Genomic DNA, 23912 nt, shown 5'->3' on the forward strand with positions numbered 1-23912 from the left:
TTGCACAGTGAAAAGGCTCTACGGCTTAGTAGTGTGGCATTCTTCAGTGAAGACTGAACCACCTCGAGTCTTCCCTGAGGAAAATGCTTAAGCTGCTAATTCCAAGCAGCTGTTAATGCGTGGACTAAACTCTGAGGTGTGGCTGAAAGTTTATGTAACTAGAAGCAGCTTCAGTGTCACGCTTCAATAACCGCTCCTCATATTACTGAAGATTTGGAGACTGGCCAGATTAAACCTGCTCAGCTAGTTTTTCTGAAATGCTGTCTTTAGTGCTGTTCCATATGTCAGAATAACTTCAACCTTCAGTGCAAGGTACAGCATCATATACATATATAAGATGCTGTACCTGCAATTAAAAAAATGTAATATAAACTGGGCAGCACGGTGGCACGGTGGTTAGCACTGTTGCCGCACAGCAAGAATGTCCTGAGTTCAATTCCAACATCAGGTCTTTCTGTGTGGAGTTTGCATGTTCTCCCCGTGTTTGCGTGGGTTCCCTCCGGGTACTCCGGCTTCCTCCCACCGTCCAAAGACATGCAGCTTGTGGGGATAGGTTAATTGGATAATCCAAATTGTCACAAGGTGTGAATGTGCGAATGAATGTGAGCACGAATGGTTGTCTGTCCCTGTGTGTTGGCCCTGCGACAGACTGGCGACCTGTCCAGGGTGTACCCCGCCTCTCGCCCTATGACAGCTGGGATAGGCTCCAGCGCCCCCCGCGACCCTGAAAAGGATAAGCGGAAGTGGATGGATGGATAATATAAACTGGTGGATAAGTTGGTAACAGAAAAAAATGATTACATTACTGAAGAACTCAAAGACAAAAGATCCTCTTTTGGCAGTTGCCACTCAAATTATAAATAATAATAATAATAATAATAATAATAATAATAATAATAATAATAATAATGGATTGCATTTATATAGCGCCTTTCAAGGCACCCAAAGCGCTTTACAATGCCACTATTCATTCACTCTCACATTCACACACTGGTGGAGGCAGCTGCAGCTGTAGCCACAGCTGCCCTGGGGCAGACTGACAGAGGCGAGGCTGCCATATGAAGCTATTAGAGGGCGTAATTCTCTTTGTCCTTAAAAATGTAGTTGTTCCTCCGTTATATAAAGCTGGAAACAAACATTTAGTGATTTTACCTGGGCTATTGAAAAGGTAAAGCAAGCAGCTGAAAGAACATACAGAAAGACAAACCCTGCTTCCTTCCATGCAGTCTGGATTTAGAGCATTTGACCGAAACTGCATGTTGTTAAGTCCCAACTCTGATAAAGGAGGGATAGTGGGTGCAGTCGTTTTGGTCTTGTGTAAAGCAGTTGACTCTGTAAACCAGTTCAGTAATTGGATTAGATCTTAATTAGCTGATCGCAGTCATTGTGTCCAAATGAACACGTCTGTACAGTTAGAGTGCTTGAAGGACCAATTTTAGGACCTCAGTTATTTAGCTTGTGCTTCCATTGTTGGGTGAGAACGCTGAAATTCTCATGTATTACAACAACAGTCTTTTTCCTGCAAAGCATTAATTTGTGGTGAGATTATTTTTTTGTGAAAAAGGAGTTGAAAACAGAAATTATAAAAAGAAATTACAATTATTTAGACAATCTAAGCCTGTTACTTCTTATAAAACGTATTTTTCTGTTTTAAAAACTTGTCCAGCTAGTGCACAGAAAATAACCTGGAGCTGAATGTCCTTAAAACCAAAGAACTCTGGACTTCAGGAGGCACAGACAGGTCCACTCCACTCTTGGACCCACAACACCATCAGCCTGGTAACGAAGGCCCAGCAGCAGCTGCACTTCCTCCGTGTCCTGAGGAAGAATAACCTGGACCAGAAGCTGCTGCTAGCCTTTACCGCTCCTCAGTGGAGAGCATGCTCTCCTGCTGCCTGGTGTTTGGTGCTCAGGGACCACGACTGAGAACAGGAAGGCTGCACAGAGGGTCATTAACCAAAAATATCACCTGGACACACCTGGAGGCATTCTCCAGATCCTCCTGTCTCAGGTAAACCAGGGCTATCACAGGTGAGCCTGCCCACCACCCGTTTGACCCGCTGCCTTCTGGTCGGTCAGGCAGGCCCCAAACCTCCAGACTCACTAACAGCTTCTTCCTCTGGGCCATTCAGACTGTTGACAAACACTACTGCCCATCCCTGCCCACGACCTCTGACCTCTGATCCATGTTCTGAGTGACCCTCATCATTCAGGACACTCACATGCAGATCAAGTCTTTTGCACTACTTCAAAGCACTTTTTCTTTTAATGTGTAATTCTGTATATATTCCTCTTGACTATTTCTTCTGTTTGCTGTTTATTCCTGATGTCTGTACCATTTATATTTTTTTCCTCCTGCACCCCATTCATGCTGTAAATGTACAGTGACAGTAAAGGACTATTCTATTCTATTCTATTCTATTCTATTCTATTCTATTCTATTCTAATAACACCAGAAGAATAACTCGAGGTTGTTAGGAGGTGGTGGGTAGGTTTATTGTTGTTTTTTGGGTTTTGTTTTCCTTCTTGGCACAGGTAGGCGGGGCGGGGCTTGATGGCATTCCGGCACACCTGCGGCGCATCGGACGTCATTAGGGAGCGCTTTTATGGAGCTGAATCTCGGACGTCTGGTGTCGGAGTATTGTTGTCTCATAAGTGGTAACGTGTCGGTGCACCCCATTCATGCTGCAAATGTACAGTGACAGTAAAGGACTATTCTATTCTATTCTATTCTATTCTATTCTATTCTATTCTAATAACACCAGAAGAATAACTCGAGGTATGTTTCAGTGAATTATGTATTACTCACTATGCACTATGTGCTGTGTAGAATACTCTGCCTAGACAGTGAGCTTAAACACACGGACGACCGCTTTTGTCAAGCTGTAAACAAATATGAATAATGGGCATCCATAGAAAGGGTATCCATGCAATCAATGCCAGTTTCACAAGTGTGCACTGCCAAATGTGCCAAACATCTATGTAACACCCTGCTTCATCCACTATGTAAGTCTATGTGCTGAATTCATTAAAGAGGCGCGTGTTCCTTGCCGGGGGCTTGTTTATTACCGGCCACCATAACACCATGTCTTTGTGTGACACAGAAAAGGTGAACGATGGTCTCTACATGCATAGTTCCCACCATGAAGCATGGAGGAGGAGGTGTGATAGTGTGGGGGGGCTTTGTGGTGACACTATCAAGGATTTATTCAGAATTGACGGCACACTGAACCAGCATGGCTACCACAGCATCCTGCAGCCACATGCCATCCTGTCATTTATTTTTCTTTTTTTCTTTTGTTTTTGCCCGTTTGGATCTTTAGCCGTCAGAATTGTTGTCTGAAGGCAGAAAGATGCCAAGTGGATCATCATGGCCATATTGGTCCATTTGATTGACCTTTATTATAATTATGTATTTATTTTATTTTCATTTTTTAAAGACGGGACAGCCATGACTGGGGGGATAGGACAGGGAGAAAGACTGAAAGAAAGAGAGGGAGAGAAAGAAAAATAGAGGAGGGGAGAGATGGTGAGAAAGGGCGGGAGAAAAAAAAGAAAAACAAACACCTGGATCACCTGTATGGAGATAAAAAACCAGAAGAGAAAACAAACAACAAAGAGCAACATAATAAAAACAACAGCATCACAATAAACTAGCTAACAGTAGATAACAGTAGATACTAAATATTACATGTTATTGTTTTTTTTTGTTTTATTTTTTTAATTTCACCTGTTGAGAAAGAAAAAAGAAAACAAGCAGAAGAAAACAAGAGTAATAGAATAAACAACATCACGATGATCTATGTGAATATGACTGTAAATACTAAATATTAAACATTATTGTGCAGCACGTAAGATCGACAGCACACAGTGTGCTTTGAGGTAGGAGCCAAAAAGGGTGTAGTTTGTGTGTGTGAGCACCCGTGTGTACACCTGTGAGCATGGACGCGCTTGTTTTTAAAAGGTTCCTTCATGTAATGATCTGTTAGAGGGTGTGGGGGGGGTGTGTGTGGGGGGGCACAGCCCCCTCCTCCAGGGGATGAAGCAGGTATGGAGGAGATCAAAACTCCAGACATCCAGAGGCCTCAGAACACAAGAGACCAAGGAAGACCAACAGAGGGGCAGCTGAGCCGCTGTCCCAGAAAGAGCTGAGGAGAGTCCCAGATGAGGGGTCACTCAGCAGCCGCAGAACAGAAGCCAGGGGGGGTTGCAGTGACGTGCCCGTGAGCTCCGCCAGCAGCCAGCTGTGCCAGAGTGACGGGGAAACCTAATAGACCAAACCCACCTGCTCCGCTACATCCTATTCCAGTAATAGGTGAGCCGTTTGAAAAAGTAATATTGGATTGTGTTGGTTCCCTGCCAAAAACGAAATCCGGCCACCAATACATACTTACAATAATGTGTTCAGCAACAAGGTTCCCGGAGGCAATTCCACCACGCACACTGAAAGCAAAAACGATAATAAAAGCACTAATTAAGTTTTGTTATTCAAACAGACCGAGGAACAAATTTTACTTCAAAAGTGTTTGCGCAGGTTGTGGATGAGTTGCAGATAAAACATGTAAAATCCAGTCCATATCACCCGGAAAGTCAGGGTGCTCTGGAGAGATTCCATCAAACCCTCAAAGCTATGCTGCGCAAGTTCTGCGCAGAGTCTGATAGAGAATGGGATGAGGGTCTGCCGTTATTGTTGTTTGCCGTCAGGGAGGCCACTCAGGAATTCTTGGGATTCAGTCCTACGGATCTGGTGTTTGGACATGTGGTCCGTGGTCCTCTCCAGCTTCTGAAGGAGTGGTTGTCAGAAACGTCTGAAACTCAACATAATGTCCTTGATTATGTTAGTAGACTTCAGGAAAAACTCCACCTTGCATGCCAATTAGCTTGGGAAAATCTGACACATACACAGGCTAAAATGAAAGCTCGCTATGATAAAAAGGCTGTTTACAGAAGTTTCCAGCCGGGCTAGAAAGTGTTGGTGTTGCTGCCTGTGGTAGGGTCCAGTTTGGTAGCCCAGTTCGCTGGCCCATATGTGGTGGAACAGAAACTCAGCGACAACAATTATGTGATCCAGACCGTCGGAGAAAGTCTAGGGTTTGTCATATTAATATGTTAAAATCATATCACTCGAGGAGCCCTTCGGGTGCGCCATCACCAGTGTGCACCACTAGTGTTGTTTCTCCTTATGAACCCTCTGATGACGGACTGCTCAAGTAAAGTGAAGCGCTGGGTAGCGGCCGGTTGAAAAATTCGGAGATCTTAAATGATTTAGAGACATATTTAGCCCACCTATCTGAGCCCGCTCGAGCTGACATCACTGCTCTGACAGAGGATAATTTATCACTTTTTTCTGATCATCCTCATCAAACTGCTGTCCTGTGCCATGACATTGACGTGGAAGGACATAAACCGATTAAGCAGCATGCCTATCGAGTGAACCCAGTGAAAAGAGCGATAATGCAGAAGGAAGTCAGCTATCTCTTAGAACACGGTTTAGCCATTTTCTCCAGTACACGGTTTGGGTTGCGTAATGCAGCCGCTACGTTCCAGCACCTTATGGGCAAAGTACTGGCCGGCGTGAATAACTGTGATGCCTACTTGGATGATGTTGTCATTTACTCATCCACCTGATCTGACCACTTACAAACACTCTCTCTCGTTTTTAGCCGTTTTCAGAAAGCCTCGCTTACTCTAAACCTGGCCAAATGTGAATTTGGCAGAGCCACCATCACATACCTGGGAAAGGGAGAAGGGCGCTACGCCGATTTCTAGGAGTGTGTGGTTATTACAGAGGTTCATGAAAGAACTTTGCCACTGTTGTCGTTCCTCTCATCGATTTGATCAGCCCAGTGAAGCCTTTTGTGTGGACGCCTGTTTGTCAGACTGCTTTCGAGTCTGCGAAAGCATTGCTGAGCAGTTCCCCTGTTCTTACGGGACCTAATTTCAGGTGCCCTTTCAAGCTAGAGGTTGACGCTAGTGCGGCTGGTGCAGGAGCTGTCCTTATGCAGGAAGACCATCGCGGGGTGGATCGCCCAATTTGCTATTTTTCCAAAAAGTTCAACAAACATCAGATGAACTACAGCACTGTTGAAAAGGAAGCCCTTGCCTTGTTGTTAGCCCTGCAGCATTTTGAGGTGTATATTGGATCCAGCTCTATACCCATTCAAGTTTTCACTGACCACAAACCATTGGTGTTTCTCTCCCGGATGCAAAACTCAAATGAGAGACTTATGCGTTGGTCACTACTTTTGTCAGGATCCTGGCGTTCTTAGTTTTTCCTGTGTTCCTGTTTCATGTTAAGTTCATTTGTTATTCTTGGAGGTATTTTATCGGTCCTAAGTTGTTTAGTTTACTGGGCTTCCCCTTCTTTTGTTTCATTCCATGTTTTCCCAGCCCCTCATGTCTGTGCTTCCCCCTCGTGCTTCTCTGTGCTTTACTCTCCCCCTTTGGTCTGTGTCTCTGTGTATTTCCTGTTTTACTTTGAAGTTCCATGTCTTATGTGAATGTGTCCTACTTTGCTTCCTTGTCTTGTCAGTTCTGATTTCCCCCAGCTGTGCTCTCCTTCTGTGTCTCGTTATTTCCCAGTGTATTTAAACCCTGTGTTTCTCTGAGTTGCGTCGTCCCTCAAGCTGTGTGTTCCCTCGTGTGCCTCTCCGTAAAGTATAGTTTATATTTTCCCAGTATACTTTCGTTTTGTATCTTTTCCTGGTGTCTTCGAATAAAATCTGCATTCTGAGTTCATCCCTCGAGTCTGAGTGCCTGCATTTTGGGTCCAACTCCTGCCTGCCACACAGCGCTTCCTGCCAACTTTTGCAGGATTTTAACCTGCAAATCAAGAAAGGAACGGAAAATGTCATCGCTGACGCCTTTTCAAGAGCAATTTCTTAGTTTGGGAATTAAACAATAGGAGGGTTGTTTAATTCTTTTGGAAGGGGGTGTTACAAACTTGCATTTTACATGTGTTTTTTCTATGCAGGTAATATATCTGTTTATGTTAATTCAGTTGTGCCAGGGCCCTGCTCCAATTGGTGCGTGGATACACCAGCTGGAGGACCCGCCCATTAAAAGGAGGTTGGAGTGCCACGGCGGGAGAGGTCCTCGCGTTTCTCCTCATGACCCAGCAGTGTACCTGTGGCAGCCGCTGGCTGCAGTGCTGTCTTGAAAGTTGTTGAAGTGGAGTGGGTAGGGGTGAGCTGCCGTTTCTTTTGATCACCAGTTTTCTCCTGTTTTGTATTAGTTAAGGAGGTCAGACTCTGTCTTTATTTTTTGACTTGTTTTGGTAAGGTCAGGGGTGCAATATTTGCAGAGTTCATATTTGGTGGAAGTCTGCCATTTTCTTTGATTTCCTGCAACACAATAAATAAGATTTAGAATATGCTTTGTAACTTCTCTCGAATTATTTTTGATGTTTGATATAGAATAAAGGGCCATGCTCCAACTGATGTTTACCCAGTATTTTAATCTCCTCTTTACCAGCAAACACTGTGAAAAACTATGGTGAAATATGCAACACAAACACAGATATTCTGTCAGCAAAATAAAACCACAACCCAAAAAAAGTGTAAACACAATTAAAATACTCAAGTTCACCAGTAAATGGCAACAAAACAGCAACAGGGATTAGATTAAATGCTCAGTTTTGAACATTATAATCACACAAATTGAGAACAGTTAAACACATTTCACTGAAAACGAGCTACATGCTAATTTAAACATTTCATAAATTCTCATAAATATTTTTCTGTTTTATTTATATTATTTACAGGAAGTGAACTGAAGAGAAAAATGTTAACAGTATGAGCTGAGTACATGTGACATCACAGCAATAATAACTGACAGGAAGCTGATGTTGTTGAGGATGGCAGAGGAGGTGGTTCTTGTTGGAGCAGCTGTGGACGTTGTTGGGGCAGTTGTGGTTGTTGTTGGGGCAGTTATGGCTGTTTTTGGGGCAGCTGTGGTTGTTGTTGGAGCAGCTGTGGACGTTGTTGGGGCAGTTGTTGTTGTTGGGTTAGCTGTGGTTGTTGTTGCTGCAGTTGTGGTTGTTGTCGCTGCAGTTGTGGTTGTTGTCGCTGCAGTTGTGGTTGTTGTTGGAACAGCTGTGGTTGTTGTTGGAACAGCTGTGGTTGTTGTTGGGGCAGTTGTGGTTGCTGTTGCTGTGGTTCTGGTTGTTGTTGGAGCAGCTGTGGACGTTGTTGGGGCAGTTGTGGTTGTTATTGCTGCGGTACTGCTTGTTATCGGAGCAGTTGTGGTTGTTGTTGGGGCAGTTGTGGTTGTTGTCGCTGCAGTTGTGGTTGTTGTTGGAGCAGCTGTGGACATTGTTGGGGCAGTTGTGGTTGTTGTTGCTGCAGTTGTGGTTGTTGTTGGGTTAGCTGTGGTTGTTGTCGCTGCAGTTGTGGTTGTTGTTGGAACAGCTGTGGACGTTGTTGGGGCAGCTGTGGACGTTGTTGGAGCAGCTGTGGACGTTGTTGGGGCAGTTGTGGTTGTTGTTGCTGCTGTTGTGGTTGTTGTTGGGTTAGCTGTGGTTGTTGTTGCTTCAGTTGTGGTTGTTGTTGGGGCAGCTGTGGTTGTTGTTGCTGCAGTTGTGGTTGTTGTTGCTGCAGTTGTGGTTGTTGTTGGAACAGCTGTGGTTGTTGTCGCTGCAGTTGTGGTTGTTGTTGGAGCAGCTGTGGACGTTGTTGGTGCAGTTGTGGTTGTTGTTGGGTTAGCTGTGGTTGTTGTTGGGTTAGCTGTGGTTGTTGTCGCTGCAGTTGTGGTTGTTGTTGGAACAGCTGTGGTTGTTGTCGCTGTAGTTGTGGTTGTTGTTGGGGTAGCTGTGGTTGTTGTTGCTGCAGTTGTGGTTGTTGTTGGGGCATCTGTGGATGTTGTTGCTACAGTTGTGGATGTTGTTGTTGGGGCAGCTGTTGTGGTTGTTGTTGGGGCAGCTGTTGTGGTTGTGTCTGGGGCAGCTGTTGTGGTTGTGTCTGGGGCAGCTGTTGTGGTTGTGTCTGGAGCAGTTGTGGTTGTTGTTGGGGCAGTTGTGGTTGTTGTTGGGGCAGCTGCGGTTGGGGCAGCTGCGGTTGTTGTCGCTGCAGTTGTGGTTGTTGTTGGAACAGCTGTGGTTGTTGTTGGAACAGCTGTGGTTGTGGTTGTTGTTGGAGCAGCTGTGGACGTTGTTGTTGGGGCAGCTGTGGTTGTTGTGACACTTGTGGTTGTTGTTGGGGCAGTTGTGCTTGTTTTTGGAGCAGTTGTGGTTGTTGTTGGGGCAGCTGTGGTTGTTGTTGGGGCAGCTGCGGTTGTTGTCGCTGCAGTTGTGGTTGTTGTTGGAACAGCTGTGGTTGTTGTTGGAACAGCTGTGGTTGTTGTTGGAACAGCTGTGGTTGTTGCTGCTGCAGTTGTGGTTGTTGTTGGAACAGCTGTGGATGTTGTTGCTACAGTTGTGGATGTTGTTTGGGAAGTTGTGGTTGTTGTTGGGGCAGCTGTTGTGGTTGTGTCTGGGGCAGCTGTTGTGGTTGTGTCTGGGGCAGCTGTTGTGGTTGTGTCTGGGGCAGCTGTTGTGGTTGTGTCTGGGGCAGCTGTTGTGGTTGTGTCTGGGGCAGTTGTGGTTGTTGTTGGGGCAGTTGTGGTTGTTGTTGGGGCAGTTGTGGTTGTTGTTGGGGCGGTTGTTGTTGGGGCAGTTGTTGTTGTTGTTGGGGCAGTTGTGGTTGTTGTTGGGGCAGCTGCGGTTGTTGGGGCAGCTGTGGTTGTTGTTGGGGCAGCTGTTGTCGTTGTTGCTAGATTTGTGGTTGTTGTTGGGGCAGCTGTGGTTGTTGTTGGGGCAGCTGTGGTTGTTGTTGGGGCAGTTGTGGTTGTTGTTGGGGCAGTTGTGGTTGTTGTTGGGGCAGCTGCGGTTGTTGGGGCAGCTGTGGTTGTTGTTGGGGCAGCTGTTGTCGTTGTTGCTAGATTTGTGGTTGTTGTTGGGGCAGCTGTGGTTGTTGTTGGGGCAGCTGTGGTTGTTGTTGGGGCAGTTGTGGTTGTTGTTGGGACACTTGTGGTTGTTGTTGGGGCAGCTGCGGTTGTTGGGGCAGCTGTGGTTGTTGTTGGGGCAGCTGTTGTCGTTGTTGCTAGATTTGTGGTTGTTGTTGGGGCAGCTGCGGTTGTTGGGGCAGCTGTGGTTGTTGTTGGGGCAGCTGTTGTCGTTGTTGCTAGATTTGTGGTTGTTGTTGGGGCAGCTGTGGTTGTTGTTGGGGCAGCTGTGGTTGTTGTTGGGGCAGCTGTTGTGGTTTTTGCTGGATTTGTGGTTGTTGTTGGGGCAGCTGCGGTTGTTGTTTTAATTGTGGTTGTTGGGGCAGCTGTGGTTGTTGTTGGGGCAGTTGTGGTTGTTGGGGCAGCTGTGGTTGTTGTTTCAGTTGTGGTTGTTGGGGCATCTGTGGTTGTTGTTGGGACAGCGTTTGTGATTGTTGTTGGGGCAGCTGTTGTGGTTGTTGCTTTATTTGTGGTTGTTGTTGCGGCAGTTGCCGTTGCTGTTGGGGCAGTTGTGGTTGTTGTTGCTCCAGTTGTGGTTGTTGTCTCTGCGTTGCAGCAGGCTATGCAGAAATATTTTCTCAGTTTCATATTTGTTCACCCTTTTAACGAGTATAAAACTCTTTGAATAATAAAGCTTATCTTACCAACAAAAAGAAGAATGATGATACAAATCTTTGCGATCATGGTGAAGTTGTTTCTCTGCTCTCTGAAAATTTTGTTCATCGTGGTTATTATCAGCTGAAGAAAAGACTAAATGACTAGCATGCATGTCAGTTTAATTCAAAGTATGAGGTTGACATGAAAGAATATTTTTGTTCAGTTAAAATCTTTGTATTTTACTGTTTTCATTCATGGCTGCAACATTATATAACTTTATATTTGAAATTACCAATCTGTGATCTCTTTATTCTTAAAAATCTATTTTACCCTAAAGTTGTCAGTGTGCTTCTCTTACACTTTATCACTTCTTGTAATTTCTCATGTGTTGCTAATTATTTCATATTTACCAAAAGCTGCTTGTTTATACTGAGCTTGAAACAGAAGTATAGAACTAACATAGGATGAAGAAAAAAATTACTATGAAAACAGAACAGAACCATTTAAAAAACTCAAATGTTACTTTTTTAATTAAAATGCTCCCTAAATTACACAACATAAAGCAACCAGATCACAGTAAAAATAACAATTAACCATAAAAAACACATGTTGTATATTTAAAATGTATTAATATACAACATGTCAGATATATATTTAATATTAGGATTACTTACATAGTATCTCTCTGCTTGAATGTCATCCACTGCAGTGAAATTTCTTTGACTTCATCTCCTCTTTTTATAAACAGCCAACATGAACCTGAGGGCAAATATGTGCAGGTGGAGTAATGGTAGTTATCGTCACGGTTTAATGTGTGTGCACTAACCTTTTATTTACCTGCATCTCTCTCCTATTGTCCTCCTGAAACAGCCATCACTTCAAATTTGTAGTCAAAAAGGATCTGACAGACTAACCTCAAACAAATTTTCTGTGATTAGTTTTGGTTTTTATAAAGCTCTCAACTGACTAAGTAGGTTTAGACAAAGAAACAACATTTCCAGGTTTCTACTTCTTTGTTGACAGTCAGTGTCCACGTAAAAAACTTGTGTTATTTTTAAAATTTTCTTTTAAACAAATTCTGATTGTTAGAGTCAATGTTCAGACTTGACTTGTTCTGCTTCAGTAACTGAAATGAATGAATTTTAAAGGCCTTCCTGCGAATAAGGTGTTCATCTTTTATTTCATTTGATTATCTTGTATCTTATTACATCACTTAATTCCTGAAAACATTTCTCTGTTATTCTTAAAATACATAAACATCCACTACATAATTATTTGTAAAAAAAAAAAAAGCTCTTTAATGACTCGTCAAACAGGAGTCAGCGCAATACTGAATGTCCCATCGTACCTAAACATAACCTGTTTACCTTTTAATAAGCTGCTTCTTGTGGCAGGGACGCATTTCTAAAGCGTGACAATACGTTAGTGGAATAGTAATGATCTGTGTGTTTGTATTCTCACGTCAGTGGATGGCTGCTGTTTCCTGTCGTGACACCAACCCTGAAATATCCACCAGACACACACACATGCATAAAAATCCTCAGATGTTTAATTGGAGGAGTCAACATTCCCTGATATAACAGCAAATGTCTTGTGTGAAATGATACAAATTGGAATTTGATCATTAAATTGATTTGGAGTCTTTACACTGTATGGAGTGCCTGTAGTTCATCAGCCTTTTTTCTTAGAGGGACAGAAGGATGAACAGCAGTATAGGCAGCTGTTGGAGTGATTTTGATAAAAGTTGTCATTGTTGTGCTTAAAATTGTCCTGAACTGCATGTTCAGATATTTTTCTGTTCATCCCCTACATGTAGGATGGTGGGAGAGGCTACAGCTATAGTGTTTAACTGCAGGCACATTCCCTGTAAAGATTCTGGTTTCCTTATTTTGTAATGAATGTCTGTGAAGGTTCTCAGTCATCCAGGTCATCGTAGTCTAAGGAGCAACTTAAAGAAGTCCAGATGCCTTTCTTTCCAAGCTCCTTAGGATAGTCACTTCCTACCCTTTATGGGCTCACCTGTGCTTGTATATGGTGGACTATTTAAGGGGTTAAGCCCTATGGGGCTTTGGAGTTGACGGCACGCCACAGTGCATTGTGGGAGCGCGGCACCATTTTAGCAGGCTACGAATCAAAACAAACACACTGTGTTAGAAGGAAGATTGCGACCAACCACACTTAAAAGCAGCTCAAAAGGCAAACGACGTTATAGAGACCGGATGCAAAGAGATGGTACTTGCAAAAAACAGCGTGCACTGGAAATGTGGACCCGTGTGAAATAACGTCCGTGGAGTAGAAACCCTGAAGACCAAGTGCTATTGACTTACAATGATATATATTTGTACGCTGTCTGTGAAGTCAGCGCATACACGGTGAACCAATTTGGCAATTATAAATCTCTGGAGGCGCACATCCACCAAGGATGGGTACAAGATTTGTCTTTTTTTAAGCCTCCACGTTGTGAATCCGCCGTCATTCAAACAAAGGTAAGTGAGCTCGAGTACTGCGAGTAAGATGCGTTTGATTTCCCCCGAACATTCAGATTAGTGCAGCATAAATTCATTCATGAGGGGAAACTACAGTGAGAACATGTGGAGGCTGTTAGAGGGAAAACAGTGAGTTCAGTGCACTGATGTGACATTGTCCTGAAGGATTTAGTCATTCTCTATGGTTAAAGAAATTGCACTAATTACTTCATATTTATTATAAATAATCCTAATTACACATCCGTGTTTGTGTCCTGTGTAAGTAAGAATATTTTCTATTTTGGTTTTATACATCGATTAATGACCTGCAGAATCTCCTTATCATATTAAGTGATTCATAAAAGTCGAACTTTTGTGTCAAGGCCTTTTATGTTCCAAACACCAAAAAAGAAAGGTCCAAGAAAAGGCCGTGGGTGGCAACGGGAGGTTTGTTTTAGAACGCACTTTGATTCCATTGTTTTAAATCATATGTTGTTTATTTCGTGCAAAATTATAAACAAAAATCAACCAAATAACTTCTTAAAACTTAAAATTAAACGAAAGTTAACTTAATTTGCTTTAACAACTTCAAAAGTGGTCAAAAAATCATTTCCTAACCCTCCCGAGTCCCCATCAGACATTTGGCAAACAAAAAATATCCTCACCACACCCCTCCAGGGTGCTCTTAATCCCGTGATTAATGGGAGGGTCCTTTCTCCATCTTGGAAGTGATGACAGTGGACACATAAAAAGAGGAAAAATCACATGTATGTGTTAACTTTCTAAACACTTTGTTACATTTGTGATAAATGGATTTGAAAGTAGATCAAACACATTTGTGTCGGCCTTGGCTCATAGTTCTTGTCTTTACATGAACTTTGTCTGTGTGTGTTTCAGGTCCTGCACTCTCAAAGACTGAATGAACCAGCATTGCAGCCATGGGTCACTGTGAGCATCACAGGGAAGGTTGAAGCCGCCCGCTGCACCTGTAAGGCCGGAGTCGTGGAGACCTGCACCCACGTCACTGCTCTTCTGTTTAATGTAGAAGCAACAGTGTTGATCTGTGGCACAAGGACTGTTACAGATGAACCTGCATGCTGCGTTTTGCTGGTTAATATGACCAAGATACAGCCAGAGGTTGACCATAAGATAGACTTCTCCTCTTCAGCTGCCCAAAAAAAGTCTCTCAATGAAAACATAAACAGACCGTCTGTAGTGACAGGGAAAAGGAGCCGTCCTCAGAAAGATCCACCTGCTGCTGTGGAGGAGTTGGATCAACTGATGGGAAAATATTTCTCCAAGCATAGTTCTGTTCTGAATAACCCACAATGTTTTATTTAGGGGGCATGTAAATAATTTGCATTTACTGAATATGTACTTACTAAGTACCACTGTTCAAAAGTTGAATAAATAAATGTTTGTCTTTTTTAATTAAAAGCACTTTGTAGAACATCAGTTATAATGTAGAATCAATGTCATGTGTAGTTTACAAATGACAAAATGTTCACATAAAATCATGACAGCATTTAAATAATATCACCCAACATAGCAGTCTGTAGTTTACTGTCTCTACATGTACAGCACAAGACTTTTAAGAGCATTTTCCCTGGTTTTACTGCCACACTGGGGCACATGTTCACCAAACGCAGCAAACCTTCACCATCTTATCCAGAAGGGTCACCTCTTCACCCTCACATGGAAGAACTAATCTGATTGGCATGCTGGTATGTAGCATGTGGTTTGAAGCAGGGATTTTGTAGTGCCCCATGTGTAGCGTTGGAACCCAGTCAGGATTTGTTTCTTTCATTTCATCGGCTGGTTTGCTGCAATAATGAAAAACAATTAGCAACTAATATGCTATAAAGAGTGATATGAACTTATTTAGAACTTAACTGAATGAAAATGTCTGGAGCACCAACAGATATCTGTGGATGGTAGAGAACTGGAGCTCGTCTCACAGCTGCTATCTTCTTCTTTTGGTAACATCTGATACACAAGCTGCCTCACGTTGCTTCCAGGTGGGGAAAGAATAAAAACGGAGCCCATTTTCCAGCTTATTCCCTTCCCGATCGTACGCTCTAACAATCAACAACACAGCAAGGATGAACCATTGCTGATGCTTTCGGTCCTTTAGCCCTTTGTTTGGCCTGCTAAAATGGCACCTCGGCGGTCACACCCCCTCCCGTGACATCACGCCCCAAAGCCCTATACGGGGTGAGGGGAGATGACCCTTTTTATGACTAGGGATGTTGTTAAAACACTCTTTAACCAGGTAGGAAGTCAGGTATACAAACACACATACATACACAAATAACTCAAAGCATTTTCCACATTCTCAAGGTGGTGGAGTCTTCCCTGAGGAATGCCACATATCCATCAAACAAGAGACAACACGTCACTACTGAGTATTGAGGATGCACCGTACGCAACTACATCACAACAAATCTTATCCTGACTCACAAACATCACAACACACGTATGTACCATGTGTTCTAAAAAAATCCTCAAATCTTCAACTGAAGCATCGACAACATGAATAAAAACACTCTTGCACCGGGTGGAGTCCTGTAGTGATGTGTCCAAAAGTTTCCTCTTACAAGATGACGAGCGCCGTTCCTTCGGCTCGAACCCCAGTCACTCTCCGTTAGCTCCCCCGTAGCACTGCTCTTTATTGAGGTTGCATGAATATGCAGGTTCAGGTTAACATATGTGTAGTGTAGGTATGTGTTTGTGTGTGTGTGTGTGTGTGTGTGTGTGTGTGTGTGTGTGAGGTCAAGATGTGACCCTGTGAAGACTCCCCAAAGCTGGTGCTAGGAGCCCAGCGGTCCACCTAAACAAAGGGCTCTTGTACTAAAACAGATACAGAGTAGGTGTCCCTATACCAGGGGTCCGCAATCTCAGTCCACGAGGGCCGGTGTCCTGCAGGTTTTAGATGTGTCCTTGATCCATCACAGCTGATTCAAATGGATAAATGACCTGCTCAACATGTCTTGAAGTTCTCCAGAGGCCTGGTAATGAGCTAATCATGTGATGGAGGTGTGTTGACCCAGAGGGAGATCTAAAACCTGCAGGACACCGGCCCTAGTGAACTGGGATTGGGGACCCCTGTCCTATACCATAAATCAGTAAGAGAAGGTACGACCTCTCTCGTGACCTTAGGATGTTTGTGTATGCCAGAACACTCTGGAAGGCCCACAGAGTCTTTGCAGACTGCTAAGGATCAGACATCCTATTAATATCAATCAATTATATAACTCTAAGTATATATGAGTATATATTTCTAAGCATAAATGACAATCCAACAATATAAATCTAATACTTGGGTTGCACCTTATTAGCCCCAGCAATAAGTTTCACCTGAATCCTCCTGGAGCCCTAAAGTCAACAAGAAGCCAGCCATGGTAGCATTTTTGTACCAGTGAACTCTTCCTAGAGATTTGATTGTATCAGTGTGATCCTTGGTGAGTTCAATCTAAAGACCTTGTTGATCATAGATTGGAAAACTTTTAATCTTTTTGAAAAGGGCCTTCTATTTTTTGCCACATGAAGCAAAACTGACTTACAATAAAAATTCACATCGTCTAATTTACATGCTTGATAAATGAGACTGTCTCTGGACATCTGTTTGTCAGTAATCGCCCATTACATGAAATAAGCAGTAGGTGATAAACATCATCAGATTTATATCAAGAACACACGTCACAAACTAGAACAGCCTTTACCTTTCTATAAACACTGAATGGAGGCTGGAGTGGATACTAATCATCATTGTGCTTTTACTTAACAAACTGTGAGTCTCCTGAACATAAAACATGTTCAATAAATAATAATAATCAATAATTATGTCGTTTTATGTAAGCTAGAAGAAAGAAGGGTGGAACTTCAATACTGTCCTGGATGCATGCCGACTATAGTTTATGGCCAAAGACTGTGTGTATTTAATGCCAGTTTAGGTTCATTCTTGAATAAATTATTGTGCTTTTGAGTTTCTAAAAACTTTTTCCTGGAAGGTTTAACTCTCAGATCTGTTATTTGAATTGTTGTTTTCATTGTATGTCATGCTGTTCTTTATCGTGATGTGTGAATTAATTCAGATTCCTAAAATAATTTTTTATGCATTCATGAATCTCGTGTTTTTGTGTGAGTGCTTTGATAAAGTAGAAGATGCATCTTAAATGGTTTAAATGTCAAAGAAAGAATCTGAGAATATTAAGTGAAGACAATAACCTGCAGTGTGACCAGGAAGACAGTGAGGAAGAGCTGTCTTCCTGTCTTCTCAATGCCTAATTTGTAATTATTGTTCTGACAGTAAACAGCACATGGAAAGCACCGTGATAAACAACTTTATTTCCTTGGAGCTATAAACAGAAAATAATAAAGTCAGAACAAAAGAGCCGAGTGAATGAAGAGTCACCACCCAAAACTGAAGAACATTTCTGTGCGTTGGGTGTGTTGCTGTTTAAATGAATCATCAGACATGCAACGGACTGGAATAGTCTGTGCTGTCAGTCAGCTTGTTGGTATTTACCCGGAGAATAAAAAAAGAACCAGGAACATGTTTTTGTTAAACATGTTCCTGGTTCTGATCACTGACGTCAGCAGCTGCTGCACACATGAATCACCTCTGCGCAATATTTAGCAAAGACTTCCTGCAAAACATTTCCTGTAAAAGTAACTTCTGTTGACTGAACCTTACCTATCAAACTGGTGATGGTGCAGTTTGTTGACCCACACTGCAGTGAAAGGCAGTAATACACAAAGAGCATTATTACTGTGAGAACAGTCTGGAGCACAGAATGTGAAGACCAGCACAACAATGATAAACAACAAAGCCTGTGTGTGTCATGGGCCCCGTGTCTGCCCGGCCACATGTGTTTTGTGTACATTCTCCTCTCTCCTCCCCGCCAGGGCAGAGCTCACTGCAGGCTCTCGCCCTTGGCACACACACCTGCATCTCGCCAGGCTCTAATTATGGGTTGGACTCTTAAGGCCGGGATGCAGACAGCCTCACCGCTGGATGATTGTGCTAGACACGTCAGTAAACCTCAGCCTGGTGTCCTTAAGCGGTGTGGACCTGCTGTGATCTCTGTGTAACCCTCTTTTCTCCTGTGCACAGTTTCCCCGGACTCGTGACCAACCTGTTGTTTGAACCGTTGTAAAGAAGAAGAGCTAGCGTGTCCCGGACTTTCCTTTCGGACCCAGGACCCCCGCTCCCCTCACTGTATATATCTGCACCTGGTGACTGTGTAAATAAGCGTTGTTTTCCCCTGAACTCTGCTCTGCGCCTGAGTCCTACCACACCACACACAGTGTGTTTGTACTGCACATCAGAGCCAACGACATGCGGTCATGTGACTGAGGACAGGTGATGCTGTTACAGTTACTTCTAAATCACATCTATTTACTCAAAAAAGCTTCATTTAAAAATAAAATAAATTATGGTTGTTCAGTCTTTCCTTATGAAACTATAATGAAATCAACCCAGGCTAGTTCCAGACGGCAGAGCTGACTGTTCAATTAAGGCCAAACATTTGATGCGTTTCCTGTCACATTAAAGTGACTCACAGTTAACCAAAGAGAGCACAACAGAAAAACGACACACCTGCTAGTTTGGCAGTTTCTCTATCACAATACATTCTCTGAGTTCGTCTTCATGAAAATAACAGCATTTAATAATCTTGCTGTAACTGAACTTGGTAATTTTCCATAATTGAACATAAAGGATATTTAACGCTTCATAAACTTGAGTAATTTACGTTGTGGCAGCTGCAAATTCTTTAAATGCTTTTGTCGTGCACCGAGTGAGAGCCTCATCAAGGTTGTGTTTCACAAACCAGACTAAACAAAGTCAGAGTCCAGTGCTCATATTTGTCATAGAAACTCTCCTTCTTTGGTTCCAGGAAAGTTGATCAGTGTTTGTCCAATCAATTTATTCTGAGTTAAGCAAGTGAATTAGGCCTAATGGAAGGTGAAATCACTGCCGATACCATGATTCACCTTGGCAACAGGTAAATAAAGAGGAGAAAGCCTGTCATCACACATTTGCAATAAGATTTCATTTTACCACAGGACTTTGTTATTGGTTTTCATTGGATGGATTCCAGCTCTGCACTCCTCCAATTATTATGAATGTCTGAATTTTAAACTGCTCAAATAGATGACAGACAGCAGAGGTCCACCTGAATTTAAAAGTCATACAAGGACATGCCTGATAATATTATAAACACAGGAAATGACTTCAGTCTGTTCAATAAAAACCAGAGATGTACCTGTCTTTATGTAAAGTGACATTTTTTTATGTCTTCTTTTCAGTTGATGAAATTTTTTTTTTCTCAGTCTTATTTTTTCTTCCACCAAAGTTCATTAATAGATACCAAAAAGTTGTGATTTACAATTCCCACAAATGACAAGTGGGAAAATTATGTTTGCTGATAAAGTGTTTGAGAGCTGCCTAATGGGTCTGAATGTGGTGTGTGATGTAGTTTTGAAGCAAAAGAAAAGTGACTGACAGCTCATTGTCATGTGACTTTGGTCGTCTGCTTCATCGGTGTCACCTGGCGGAGTGTTACTGCTCTGCCTGAAGGATTTCAGGCATGTCAGTACAAGTCACATCTACAGTCCCACCACGCAATGTAGAGATTTCAGGACTGACAGGATCTACAGCTTCATGTTGGTGCCTGATCACACAGAAGTTGTTCAAATGGAATCGATTGGTGCTTATATAGCCCTGTTTTACACTATCTGAGCACTCAAAGCAACTTTTGTCATTCACCCAAGTACTTTTTTTATTCCATAGTCCTGACTATCTAACAGGCACTGTGATAGTTATGATATACAAATCACTGAAGCTCCGATGCTTTTCCGATCTGAAAAGCCCTTGAAATTCCTTGCATTTGCATATTTTCCTTAACGACTGGAGAAATATTAAACTTCCCTCTGTGTTCTAGCTCATGTATCCCAGTTTACTGAGGTGTGAGAAATACATCTACAAACGTATTGGAAAAGAAACAGCAGAGAAAAGTGAGTTGGGCCGTTATGTGTGAGGAGCAGTGTAGCTATGCTAACCCTCATGTTGAGACGTTACATACCTGTGTGACAGCTGAACAAAAAAATCAGTGAAGTGAATCCAAAGAAAGAAAAACAGGGATTTATCAGCCACAAAGGGGATGATGTGTGAATGTGAGAGTGAATGAATAGTGGTATTGTAAAGCGCTTTGGGTGCCTTGAAAAGCGCTATATAAATCCAATCCATTATTATTATTTATAATTTAGGTAGTGCTGTCAGTGTTAACACGTCAATTCAGCATTAACACGCTTACACGCATTAACATGGTCATCACGATTAATGCGATTTTTAATACACTCGACTCATCTGGAGCGCAGAATGAACAGACTTTGGACAAACTGCCTGAAATGCATTGATAGAAACATTTCAGGGATTTTGTTCAATGGAAAAATCAAGTATATATGAAGATCAAATGTCAGTTGTTGTTTTGAATGTACTTTTTTTTTTTAGATTTTTTTTAGGAACATTTTTATGCAGCAAAAGGGGAAAAAATGGAAACAAAAAACAAAATATTATAAGGTCATCGGAAGACAATATATCCATGTATATACATCCACACATTTACACATACATCAACACTATGGTATTGCAAGTTCTATGCATTAAAGAGTGCTGTCACAGTTTGTAAAGCGCTGCCATTTTCTCCAACATCCCCCCCCTAGTCGCAGGGTGAAAGTCATACATTCCATCAATCGGATGTTTTCTACTATAGAGGTAAAAAGGGAGGATCTTTACAAAGCCAGCGTTTTGTTATAGCCTTTTTCACAGATGCCAAAATAATTCTCAGGAGATAAACATCATCTGTAACTAAATCTTCTGCAAAATATCCCAGATACAATGATGCAAATGTATAACTCATATTGAATCCCAGTGCTTTTGGAATTATTTTCACAACTTCCAACCAGAAGGGTTGGAAGTTGGCGAGGCGAGGAGCAGAGAGACATGGGGAAGCACAAAATAACATAGACAAACCCACAAGGAACACAGGCAGGCACACACTATAAATACACACAAAGTAATGAGGGAACGACACAGCCGAGGGGAACACAGCTGAAACTAATGGATATAATGAGACACAGACCTTCAAAGTAAAACAGAAAATTCAAACTGTTTTACAAACTCAAACTCAAAGACACGAACTGAACACTGGAGAGGACACAGGTAGGGATAACAGAAACACAAAACACAAACACGAAAAACAAAAACAGAAGAAACTAGAAAACAATAACAATAAACTCAAAACACTGGGTCAGCGACTCAGAACCATGACAGGTTGTATGGACGGGCAGGACCAGAATATGTGTCCATGACCTGCCATGACTGAATTTAAACTTTTGTTTAGGTGTTATGAAAAAAAGGATAATGTTCTTCCAACAAAAGTCCCGCCACATGTTGGAGTTAGTTGTGGTGAACTGTGTTTCCTTGACCACCCGTCTTCTTAATCTCAGTGTCCATTTCTCTTTCCCGTTTCTGCTTTATGTAAATTGTTAAGTCCTTTTTAAACTTAATCATACATTTGTACAGTTTATTTATCAGGGCTGTGTTACTCCTGGAGTCATAAGTATCGATGAAGATGTTAACAACCGAGAAGTCAGGGACACAGCAGTTTATTCTTTTACCAATATAGTCACAGACTTGCAACGAGAAACAAGACTTCGTAAGTCTTGCATAAGGTATCGAAAGCCATAATTTTAGATTTTACGATAACTGTACACACGGCAGTAACTCCATGCCCATTGTCTAAATCTACTGTCATGGGAGGCAGGTAAACATCAGGGTCGTATGCTGGCCACCTCAGAAGTTTTATCTTTGAGTCACCTTCCAGTTCAGCTCCCAGTGTAGCCATGTCAGTCATCAGAACGCTACTCACAGCATCCCAAAGCCAGTCCAGGCCTGTGCCTCGTCGCCATCTTGTCCCGATGCGAGGCTTGCCTCATTAGCCGTGGCTTCTTTCTCCATTTCACAATCACGGATGTTTCGTAGTCTGTATCCTCCTTTCTTAGATTTATCCCCACTCATTATTGTGTCAAAGTAGAGCAGTTTAACCCTAATACAACTCTTCAGTCTGGGGAAATAAACAGTAGGTGCCAGAGATGTGGCAGAGACTTTTTATGCGGCCATACTGTATTATGTGCCGCAGGAATTCTTGAATGTACTTATTCTGTTTATTTATTTTTCACTCTGTGGCAGAGGTGTGGTCCCTGGCTCAGCTGCAAGGGAGGGGTGGTGCAGTGAGCTCAAGGGGGCAGTGCCGGGGAGACAGGTGAGGCCATAGGTGGTGGCAATTGAACTAATGACTCTTTTTCCTTTATAGTGAAGCGAGAGACCAGGATGGATGGGTGCAAGTTGGCAATAAACTGTAAGCAAAACCATTGTGTGTGTTGGGTCCATATTACACACTCCCCATGTGTCTAAAAAGTATGGGTTTGTTTGTGTTGTCTTCCCAACACTGTTGACATTACATCATAACACACATTGCAGGAACTGTTGCTGCAAAAAAGCTGAACTGAATATGTGCACCACTACTGACTGACTTTTATACAGAAAGGATTATCATGAGGATCTTAATAAGAGAATATATAAATAAAAGATAAAAAGATACCAGTGAGTAGCGGCAGCGTTCACTCAACCGGAAGGTGTAAGAGCAACTAATAATCAGTGCTAAAAGACTTTATTTATGGCAGCTCAGTGTGTAGACTGAAATTATCATAAGACAATAATATTAATATTTGTTCTGGATGATATATATAAACATCATTTCTAGGAGAAAAAACAAATTCTCAAATTTAAGATTTTCAGACACACACACAATACATAAGAAATCAAATATGCTTATTTCAATATTTTAAATATTCACATCTATATCCTTCTATTTTTATACCATAATTCACAGAAAGTGAACTAAAGGAAAATGTTAACAATATGAGATTAGTACATGTGACATAAGAGCCACAACTACTCACAGGAAGCTGATGTTGTTGAAGATGGCAGAGGAGGTGGTTGTTGCTGCTGCTGCGGTTGTTGCGCTTCTTGTTGCTGCTGAGGTTGTGTGTTGTTGCTGCGGTTGTTGCAGTTGTTGCGGCAGAAGTACTGGAAGAGCATATCGGAGAAGAATGCAACCCATACAGGAAAGGCTCAGTAGCTAGTGTATCTAAGAGTAGACCTCCTTAAACAGGGCCCAGTAATCCTCACAGTGGCACAGAAGAAGTCCAGACGCTTTTCTTTCCAAGCTCCGTAGACTAGCAGCTAAGATGAACAGGCACGTGGCTTAATACATGAGTGGGGCACAGGAAGGAATCAGCAAGAATACCAGAGGTGCAAAACACCAGCTACTGGTAGAATGAGCAGTCAGCTGAGACTGCAAGACTAGGCTAACAAACCTGTGCACTACCAGGATTACAAGAAGGCCTATGACTCAATGCCCCACAGCTGGTACAAGATCAAAAGAACTCCAAGAGCCTTCATTAGGAACGTAATGGGGATGTGGCATACAACACTAGAGGCCAACTTCAACCCCATAGCACAGGTCACCGTCAAGTGCAGAATCTACCAAGTCCCCACCACTGCTCAGAGATCATTGACAGGACTGACTATCGATATCAACGAAGAGAGGGAAGGTAGTCTGAACTGAGGAGATCGAACTACCAGAAAGCCACATTTCAGACATTGAGGGCAGCTACAAGTATCTGGGGATCCCACAGGAAAACACAGCTGCGTCTGGCCAAACATCTGGTGAACGGTGCTTCTGGACCATCTGCACGTCTCCGCACAACGAGTTGTTAATGAACGCACACACACCTCCCCCG

At 42.6% G+C, this 23912-nt stretch overlaps 2 protein-coding genes across 2 annotated transcripts in view; both read right to left on the reverse strand.

Moving 5' to 3' along the window:
- LOC146492474 (uncharacterized) overlaps window positions 1-23912 on the reverse strand; it is a 233236-nt gene that overhangs the window by 65952 nt on the left and 143372 nt on the right. The gene's annotated exons all lie outside the window — the stretch shown is intronic.
- LOC146492479 (uncharacterized) lies at window positions 7003-11562 on the reverse strand. The gene is made up of 2 exons (XM_085147599.1): window positions 10623-11562; window positions 7003-10538 (listed from the first exon to the last, which is right to left on the reverse strand). Exons 1-2 carry the CDS (start codon window positions 10699-10701, stop codon window positions 7786-7788), a joined length of 2832 nt encoding a protein of 943 aa, XP_085003725.1. The 5' UTR covers window positions 10702-11562; the 3' UTR covers window positions 7003-7785.

Source organism: Neolamprologus multifasciatus, chromosome 22 (assembly GCF_963576455.1).
Source record: "Neolamprologus multifasciatus chromosome 22, fNeoMul1.2, whole genome shotgun sequence".
Classification (NCBI taxonomy): Eukaryota; Metazoa; Chordata; class Actinopteri; order Cichliformes; family Cichlidae; genus Neolamprologus; species Neolamprologus multifasciatus.